Source organism: Xiphophorus couchianus, chromosome 12, assembly GCF_001444195.1.
Source record: "Xiphophorus couchianus chromosome 12, X_couchianus-1.0, whole genome shotgun sequence".
In the NCBI taxonomy this organism is placed as follows: domain Eukaryota; kingdom Metazoa; phylum Chordata; class Actinopteri; order Cyprinodontiformes; family Poeciliidae; genus Xiphophorus; species Xiphophorus couchianus.
Genome location: NC_040239.1, coordinates 4,046,991 through 4,056,701, shown reverse-complemented (window position 1 = coordinate 4,056,701; position 9,711 = coordinate 4,046,991). Strand labels below are relative to the sequence as shown.

The window sequence follows — 9,711 nt, the reverse complement described above, 5'->3', positions numbered from 1 at the left end:
TTTTTATCTGTAACATTAAAACCTGTTTGGTCTTGCAAGGAAACTCCAACACACAGGCCATCAAGAAGAGGATTGCAGTCCTGAATAGTTACAGAGAGAGCAGGTAAACTGAGCAGGCGGGAACGGGAAGGCCGCTCCACCCTGTGCGGGTGGTGGGGGACGGGAGGATCCTTTAGCAAAAGCAGCATCGCTCCTTAACAATGTTCCACTCCTCATGCGTCAGACTGAAACTGCTTCCTAAAGCAAACTAGTTTCCATGTGGGACATAACATAATAATGAAACATATTGGCTTTTTTTTTTTTTAATGGACATCCATGTATTGGATACATTGTTGATTTGTTCTGACAGACTGTTTGTTTGTCCTCCTGTATTTTTGCTCACAAGAAAATGTATTTCTTCACATTTGGAATTTTTTTATATCATAAAATATCTTTACACTCTATTTTTATTCTGAATGTGTGTCGTGTTGAATTCAGCTTTCCTATTGTTGCTCTGCTGTGTGTGATAATGATTTACTTTATGTTTATATGTTCATTTTTGGTTAGTATTTATTTATTGTGTATTGGTTTACAGCTTTACTTTACTCTATTACTCTATTCTATTCTGTGTTTCAGAAGGTCACATCGTAAAAAGACATAAAATTAATAGAAGAGTAAAAAAACAATCCATGCAAATACTACAGTTCATAAAACCTGGAGTTGTTATAATTCAGTGTTGTTTCAGTGTTTCCAGATTAAAAAACAGTTTTGTTTCAATCAGACAAAGCAACACATCAGTTTATACTTATTTTATTATACTCTAAAAGTGCACACCTGCAATTTTTCTCTTTTAACAAGGAGCCTAGAGGAGGAACTGTCAGCTTCACAGTCAGTTTTTTTTTTTTTACCTCTGCAGCTCAGTTTCTTTACAACCCATCAATTGAATGAAACTGACATTAGTCATTATTATTTAGAGGAGTCGGTTTCAGAGCTGGAAAATTTGCTGCCAACCAAACCAAAACCCAAAGTCCTCACACTTCTGTTAGATCTTTTGAAATAAAAAAGTAGCAAAAGGTTTTTAAACTAAAAGTTGTTTCTTCTGTTGAACAAATGGAGTATTTTGTCATCTTGATTTGTGTTGTTTGTTCTGTGCTGAGTAGGTGAGCATTAATAAAATAAGTTTTTTGTGTGCAGTCTGCATTGATGTGTAGACGGTGACTGGAGAATTTATGCTGTTGTTGCATCTTTAAAGTAGCAGGGCGATGGAGGAACTGAGAATGTTTTACCTACAACAGAATCAACGTACAGTATTTTATACAGGAAGCCTGATTTCGTGGCTTCCATAAATAAATTTTAAAAAAAATTCAGGTTAAACTTAAAACATAAACTGATGACAATAAAGTTTAGCCATCAGCATTTCATTCTCACCTGTTCCTGCATCTCTCCTCTGTTCAAATCTCAGTCGCTCAATCTGCGCACATTATACACTGGCGCCCCCTAAATGAACCCGAGCAAAGTGCAGCCAGCCAGTCAGTCAGCGGCGGTGGCGGCATGGGACCCGCTGTGGGTCAAACACCCGGGATGTCCAGCACATCTGACCGCATGCAGAGACGGCTGCGGCGGCGGGAGAAGACACGGCGGCCCGGTGCTACCGGAGTCCGAGTCCGGAAAGTCCGGAAATCAGACAGGAAGTTGGAAACATCCACAAAGTTAAATGGATATCATGTGTTCAAATACAGAAGTCAGGGAAGTCCACTTTATTTATAAGATAAGAACTAAAGCTTGATCCCTTAAAAATAATAAAATAAACAAATAATAATAGCAATAATAATAAAATAAAAATAATAAAATAAAATAATAATAACATAATAATAATAATAATAATACAATAATAATAATAACACAATAATAATAATAATAATAATGTATTTCTTAAACCCAATTATCCTTTAATTTCTTCCCAACAACCCGCTGCTTAAATGTCACTTTATCCCAATACGACCACCAACTATTGTGATTTGAATTACAATAATAATGAAAGGGGGGCGGCTGTGTGCGAGAGAGAGAGAGGGGTCTTTATCCCTCCGCACGTCCATAAATCGCATCAAATGACAGTCGGCCAGTGAAGAGTTAAAGGGAGGAGACGGAGAGTGACACGCCTCATTAGGTAGATTATGTGCCGCAAACAAAAAGTGTGTGTCTGTGCGCCAGTCAGCCAGAGAGCACCGGGCCCCATCTGCGCGCCTCACTCCGTCTCACTCTCTGTCTGCCTTCATCCGTCCAGCTCGGTGCGCCCTGCCAGAGAGCCGGAGAGGATCTGCAGCCCTGCAGCCCTGCAGCAGCAGCATCACTGTCACTGTCAGCGCACCGGGGGGGAAATGTTCTGATCGGAGCAGCCCGGGAGCGCAGCACCACCACCTCCATCACTGGCATCCGCGTCCGCCTGCTAGTTTTCGGATTTTTAAAACACCTTTTGACCCTCATTCTGATTTCTCAGACGGGTTTCGGAGTCAGCGCTCTCCACTCGCTTGTGGAATATTGCTCCTCTTCATCGAGGGAAAGGTAGGTTAGTGCTTTGGTTGGGCCTAATATTTATGCTCTCTTGACTTGGCGGAGCTGGAACCCGCAGATGTTTCGGCTGCAGCGCTGATTTAGGGCAGCTTTGTGCCTGGCGCGGCGTTAGCAGATGGGTTAGAGGGAAATAAAGCCCCTCGCTCCACCCGCTCCACCCGCAGCGGGTTTGAATGGGAGGGCGGCTGCTTTCCATTTTATGGAAGTGCAAAAATTCATCTCTTGTTTTATCCAAAGCGTAAAAACGTGCAGCTTTTTGTGCTCTTCTTGTGGAATACTAGGGATATATATATATATATATATTTGAGTTTGGGTTTGTATGGAAGCATTATTACTACTCAGATTTAAGAGCCGCTTAAACTTGCTGAAAACCAGTGTTGTGAAAATCAACAATTATTGCCTTGCAACTGACTGTATAAGAATATTTTTCTTTTTTTAATAATTGTAACAAAAAAAAAAAAAAAAAACAGTCTAAAAAAACCCAAACAAAACTGAGAAATGAATCCATCTCTGTGTTTCAATGAGTTTTAGATGCGTATATTTTCCCACTGATGTGTGGAGCGAAAAAGACCGAACTGTGGATTTCTTCTTGCTTCTACTTTTTGCATGAGAGCACCGCTTTGTTTTTTTATAAGATGTTTCTCTATTATGGTTATTACGATTTATTGCCGAGAAATAATTGGGTAAAAATCATTGTTTTCTTTTTTATATATTTTATCCAATTCAACTGTGTTTGATGTCCCTCTCTTTTAATGGATCTGTAGATTAGTGAGACATTTTCTCTCCTGCCTGTCACTTTTCACGGCCTTTTGAATGGCTACCGGCGCTGCATTCGTGCCAAATAGCAGTGCATCAGGTGCGGCGTTCCGTGCGCATTTTTAGCCTCATTTAAGTCCGGAAAATGAGGGAGAGGAGGAGGGAGGGGATGAGGGGCCACATGCAGCCGCCTAAACGCACACATTGTGAGGTTAGAAAGGGAGAAAAGAAATAATTAACTGGTCGTGCTGCTTTAATTACAGTCTCAGAGGGGAAAGTGCTGGATTATGGTAATGAGGCGACATACGCTGCCGCTTGTAGGAAGGAGAGAAAGGCTGGCTGACATGAAACCGCTGACTTTGACGGTCCACTTGAAACCCATTGGACATGCCCACGCCAGTGGACCTCAGCAGCTCAGGGACTGATTGCATTTTTTTTTTTTTTCTCCCCCTTCTCTGAATCGAAAATAAGAACGCTCTTTTTATTCAAATATTTTCCACAATTTTAATTTAAACCTGCGATTTTAAAAAAAAAAAAAAAAAGTACATTTTTTTAACAGAAGTCAATAATGCAAATGTAAAGTAAAAAAGAAAAGAAAAGGTGTTTTTGTAAAAAAAAAAAAAAAAAGGAGAACTTTGCAAACCAAGTGGAGAATATTAGAGGAATATGATATTTTGTTTTTAAAGGAGACTGTGAAGCAAACAGGCTGCAGCCAGATGGAAAAGAATAATGCAAATATTCTTACTGGCTTAAGACAACTGACTTTAATAAAAAGAGAGTTTGGAGTAAATGTTACTTTTAAAAATAATTATATTTATATTAGCATTTGTAAGAATAATGAAGAGAGAGATTTGTTTTATTATAATAATTTTTAAAACACTTAGTAGAAAAATAAGCTCTTCAATAATAATAATAATAATAATAATTTGATTTTTACAAATAATTTATCTTATAAATAAAATTATTGTTTGACTTTAATATGCTGATACCGTTTTGAGCTTAACATGGGTTTGGAAAACAGGCCCGGAACGGCGCCCGTCTCACCTCATTTCGTATCGGAAGAGATTGATTTATTTCCTGTCTTCAGAAACAGGAGAACATCACCAAACAACCCGCTCGTCTTACGCGGATTGCTCGTTTTTCCGTACAGAAAATAAAAGCTGCAGATCCCGCAACGTTCCCGCGCCTCCCTGTCGGGTTTGATCCGAGGTTGAGTCCGGCGTGTTTTTCTCTGTGTCCCCGCAGTGTGACATGGAGGAGTCCAGCTCTCAGAAGTTGGCGTGGGACGGGGACGCCAAGGCGGTCCAGCAGTGTCTGACGGACATTTTTACGAGCGTCTACACGACGTGCGACATCCCGGAGAACGCCATCTTCGGGCCGTGCGTGCTGAGCCACACGTCGCTGTACGACAGCATCGCCTTCATCGCTCTGAAATCCACCGACAAACGCACAGCACCTTACATCTTCAGGGTGGGTTAAACCTCCAATGCAAACCTGCAGGTTTAAAAGGAGCTTTCGTTTGATTTCCAGTTTACATCTGAAAAGGCCTGAAACCTTCAATATTTGAGTTTATCCCTAAGATTGATTTATTTTATTTATTTTTTTAATAATCTGTTTTTATGTATTAACACGAAATTAGTGCAAATACACATTGTGACCAGGTGCCACATTTTAGGTCAATATGTGAATGAAAATCCCTGTATCCTCATGATGTGCAGGTGGACACCTCGGCCGCCAACAGCACCTCGGAGGGCCTGATGTGGCTGCGACTGGTCCAGTCGGCTCGGGACAAAGAGGAGCAGAACCTGGAGGCCTACGTGAAGAACGGCCAGCTCTTTTACCGCTCGCTTCGCCGCATCGAGAAGGACGAAGAGCTGCTGGTCTGGTACGGCAAGGACCTCATCGACCTGCTGCTGCTCAGCTCCAGCCGAGCGCCGGCCAAGACCAAAGGTGAGCTGACTGAACTCCCAACTGGAACGGCAGCGCAGACAAGCCCTCCAGGTGGCTGGTCCTGGAGGGCTGGTGAGCTGTGTGTTTTAGATATTTGGATAATCTCCTAACCTGCGACCAAATTCTGCAGATTATTAATGACCCGCTCATTAAATTTGGAAATGTTTAAGCAGGGAAGCATCTAAAACAAACAGGACAACAGCCCTTTGAGGAACAGAATGTCCCACCTCTGGCAACATACTTTAGAGTTTCAGATTTTCTATCTTCAAATTGTAATTTTCCATTTCTTTGCTTCCCAGGTTCGTCCCACCATTCCTGTCCAGACTGCAGCCAGCGATTCCAGTTTGAGTTCCCTTTCTTGGCCCACCTCCGGTTCCGCTGCACCAAAAGGCTGCAGAGTATTACAGAGGCAGACAAGGAGCCTGGCAAAGAGAGCAGCATAGAGCGACCAAACACAACCCCGAGCAGGAACAGCCCGAAGCTTGGCCGCTCGGAAGGCTTCAGCAGTCCGCACGACAACAACAAACCCTCCACTGACTTTCACAACCTGGCGCGGGATCTGGAGAAGAACCGGACCAGCTCACCGACTGACAAGGAGGCTGAGATCTGCAGCGAGAGCTCGGGGAAGAGAAAGTTCTCTGAAGTTGAGGACAGAGAGTCCCGAGGATCAGGCCTTTCAGTTTCCAAGTCTAAGGAAGAGCTTGCAAGTTCTGCAAAGAATTACAGAGGAGTGTATGGCCTGGAGGAGAATCACAGGTCCTTCTCCCCGCCGGGATCTACAGAGCATGGAGAGGTCAAGCGCAGCGCCTTCACAGAGGTCAAGAAGTCACCTCAGAACCTCAAACACCACAGTGGCAACAAAAACCTCCAGAACTCCAACTCTGAGAACAAAGACGGAGGTCGCCCGAGCAGCAACTCTGTGGAGAAGCACCTCAACATCAGGCAGGTTCTTTCTGAAACGCAGCCACCCCAGACCTCGCCCATGGGCAGCGCTTTCACCTCGGTCGGCCAGCAGGGCAGCAGCAGTGGCACAGAGAGGAAGAGTGCCTTCAGCCAACCAGCTCGCTCCTTCTCCCAGATCTCACCGCTGGTGATGGCCCCCAAGCTGCTGGACTGCCACCCAGCGGTGGGTGACACCATCTCCTCCAACAGACTCTACCAGGCTGACCACCTTGCCGCCAAGCTGCAGGGTGCAGAGCTTGGCGCCAACTGCCCCGTGCCCGCTGGCATTGGCAAGCAGAACCCTTTCGTGTACACCACCGCCTTCTGGCCCAAGAACTCCGGACCTATCCAGCTTCAGATGCCCTCGGCGCTCACGCTGCTGCCTCCCTCCTTCACCTCCCTCTGTCTGCCGGCTCAGAACTGGTGCGCCAAGTGCAATGCCTCCTTCCGCATGACCTCAGACTTGGTTTACCACATGCGATCGCACCACAAAAAAGAGTACTCCATGGAGCCTCTCGTCAAGCGGCGGCGCGAGGAGAAACTCAAGTGCCCCATATGCAACGAGTCCTTCCGGGAGCGGCATCACCTGTCACGTCACATGACCTCCCACAACTGACTGTTTAAGATGATCAGAGGGACTTTTGCTTAACGAGGGGCCAAGAATCTGCCTGGATTTAAGTCCTCCAAATGGAAATAGGCCACTTAAACTACAAAAACACCCCTTGCACTTATTTACACCTTGGACACGCTCTTGAAATCCTTTTTTGGTCTGTTGACTTTTCCTCCTCCTCTGTACAAAATGACGTTTTCGACTGTGAGCGAATGCATTTTGACTTAAAAAAAACTAATCTATTTATGAAGCACTTGAATCTTTGCGAATAAGGAAGATTTAAATATGTGTAAATGTACAGTAAGTTGTATTTTATATCATGCAAATTCAAATATAGAGATGAATTACAATTGTCGTCACTCGTCCTGGTTTGCACCACAACAATTGTTTCCTTTTTCATGTCTGCAATGTTTAGGGACACAAACTGGGGGTTTTTATGTGAGACTATATTTCAGAGTGCATGTAATATTAAATAATATTGATTTAAGATGCAGTCTATTCATCACGGTGTAAATAATTTGTTTTATTTGAAAAACAAAGTGTAATATTTTGTGTCAGTGGGGAATAGTTTCAGTGTTTCTTCCTTTTTGCGGAAATTTACTACTTGACAGTTTATCTAATCATGTTGAATGCATTGACAATAAAATAGCTTTATTTTCACCTGTGGGATTTCTGGATTTTTTTTTTAAACGTTTATTTTAATTTTACACATATGTCAAACCCAGCTAGCATTCTGCTCCTTAAACTAAATTTAAAATAGTTTTAAAAATAAAATGTGCCCAAAGAATCCTCAAAATTGCAGATTGAATCCATTTATATTTTTTTAGATCAAAATACTATTACTAGCCTGCAATCAGTTTTTATTTGAAATTAAATTATTCTGTATCACATGAATTATTATTAATTACTTATTATTATTATTATTATTATTATTATTATTATTATTATTATTATTATTATTATACATTTAGAATGTATTTGATTAAATGAAAAACACTAGTCCTGTGTTTTTCCCGCTTTTATATTCGGCACTACGCCAGGAGTATTTGTCGGAGATATTTTGGGAGAAAATCCATAAAAACTCGGTGCAAAGGAACGATCCCAAACCCCGTCCTCTGTTTGTCAGTGAGTCAAAAACGCATCAGAATTAAACACACACGCGTTCAGCGGGAATTAATTTATGAGAAAATGGCTAATTTGTTCAAGTAAGTTATTCAGAATTTTCACACGATTAAAATAAAATACAAAAAATGACTAGTACATACGGCTTGGACATAGAAATGACACATTAAAATAGCAATAAGAATACAGTCTCCCTTGCTACAGTGAATGGTATTGGTTATTTTTACAGCATGAAAAAAACAATTCTTCAAATGAATAATCGCCAAACTATCCACGGCATGAGGGTTTAATTAACGCAAAAAGGAGAAAGAAGTCAGACCCGATAGGGAACGTTTCGGAACACTGGAAAACTACCGCATGTGAATAATGATTCAATGTCGCCATCAAGTGGTCAACACGTAAATTACATGTATAAAAATGGTCAAGCGTGTTCTTTTGAATACAGTTAAAAAATATTATCCAGTGGAAATTAATAATTTTGTTCTTAAAATACACAATAATGTTTTTACAGAGAGTGAGTAATTTCTAACTGGCTGACATGTTGGCCTGTGATATGAATGTCTGTTTATTTTTAAAGTCATCATCCAATGGTGGACTAGGAATTAAGTGTGATCAACAGTATGCCTTTATAGTTAATATAATTTTTTTTTTTTACAAGAACACAAAAGAGAAAAATATAAAAGAACAAAAACCAAAATGCTGCTTGAGCTTTGTTTGTGTTTGGGCTGATGACATCACATCTATGTGTGCATATTTGACAATTGAAAGATTACTAAAGATCTTCGATCATCAAATCTGGTCATTCCAGCATGCGTGGATCCTTCTCATAATCAGATTTTAAGTGTTTTGTTGTTGAAATTTTTCCTCAAATTCATAATCGGTCTCACATAGGTTTGTTGCAGCCATATCATCAGTTGCATTATACTTTTAGTGATGTTAAATAATTATGATAAAACAGAAAAACAAATAGAAATACAACTATAGGTGACAAACTCATTTTTGAATTTTACAAAATTTATAAAGTGTGGCTAAAAGTTTTAAACTATATAGGCAACAAAACGAGAAAATATTTGTTATATAAGGCTTTAAACTGAAGCAATTTAAACAGAAAATGAATAAGCTAAGTAACAAGTTAAGTAATGTTAGCAGTTTGCTGAAATAAAGTCATGAGCCATTTTTGTACAATACAGCTTTTATTATTTTAGTCATTCTTTGCAGTTATTATGTAACACACTGAAAAGCAAAATTAATCAAAATAAAAAAATATTTGTAAAACATGTAATTCCATATCAATGTTTTATGTAAATTAACCACAAAGATTAAATTTGTCTTTCTGCTTTTTGCCACACCGTCACATTTTGTTGACTTTTTGCTGACTTGTGTATTTGCTGTGTTTTTGTTTGTAATGTGTTTAGTTTATGATGATATTCTTACTAATTTTGAATTGATCAAGTCCCACATTAGGACTTGTTTAATTTACCTTCTGATAATGAGTAAAATGCATATAAACTAATGTGATTCAGTGACTAATGTTCAAGTAGCAAATTTCTGTGGAAGGACTCAGGTGAGAATTTAACCATGAATCTTTATTTTAGAAGTTCAGTTAAAGCCGACAAGCTGAAATAAAATGTAAGAAATTGACAATTAGCTGAAAGTCTCTAATTGTTTACACAATTTTTTACTCCTATTTCTGCAAGATGATTGTGCTTTGATTTCCTTTAGTGAAATTTAAAGAGGGGAACATTATGTGGAAGCAGTAAGTCCGTAGTGAGATACTTGGA

At 40.3% G+C, this 9,711-nt stretch overlaps 1 protein-coding gene across 1 annotated transcript; it reads left to right on the top strand.

Moving 5' to 3' along the window:
- The first annotated feature begins 2,167 nt into the window (after positions 1-2,167).
- On the top strand, positions 2,168-7,468 carry prdm8b (PR domain containing 8b). Its single transcript, XM_028034822.1, has 4 exons — positions 2,168-2,541; positions 4,552-4,776; positions 5,025-5,256; positions 5,556-7,468. Exons 2-4 carry the CDS (start codon positions 4,558-4,560, stop codon positions 6,812-6,814), a joined length of 1,710 nt encoding a protein of 569 aa, XP_027890623.1. The 5' UTR covers positions 2,168-2,541; positions 4,552-4,557; the 3' UTR covers positions 6,815-7,468.
- The last annotated feature ends 2,243 nt before the right edge of the window (positions 7,469-9,711 follow it).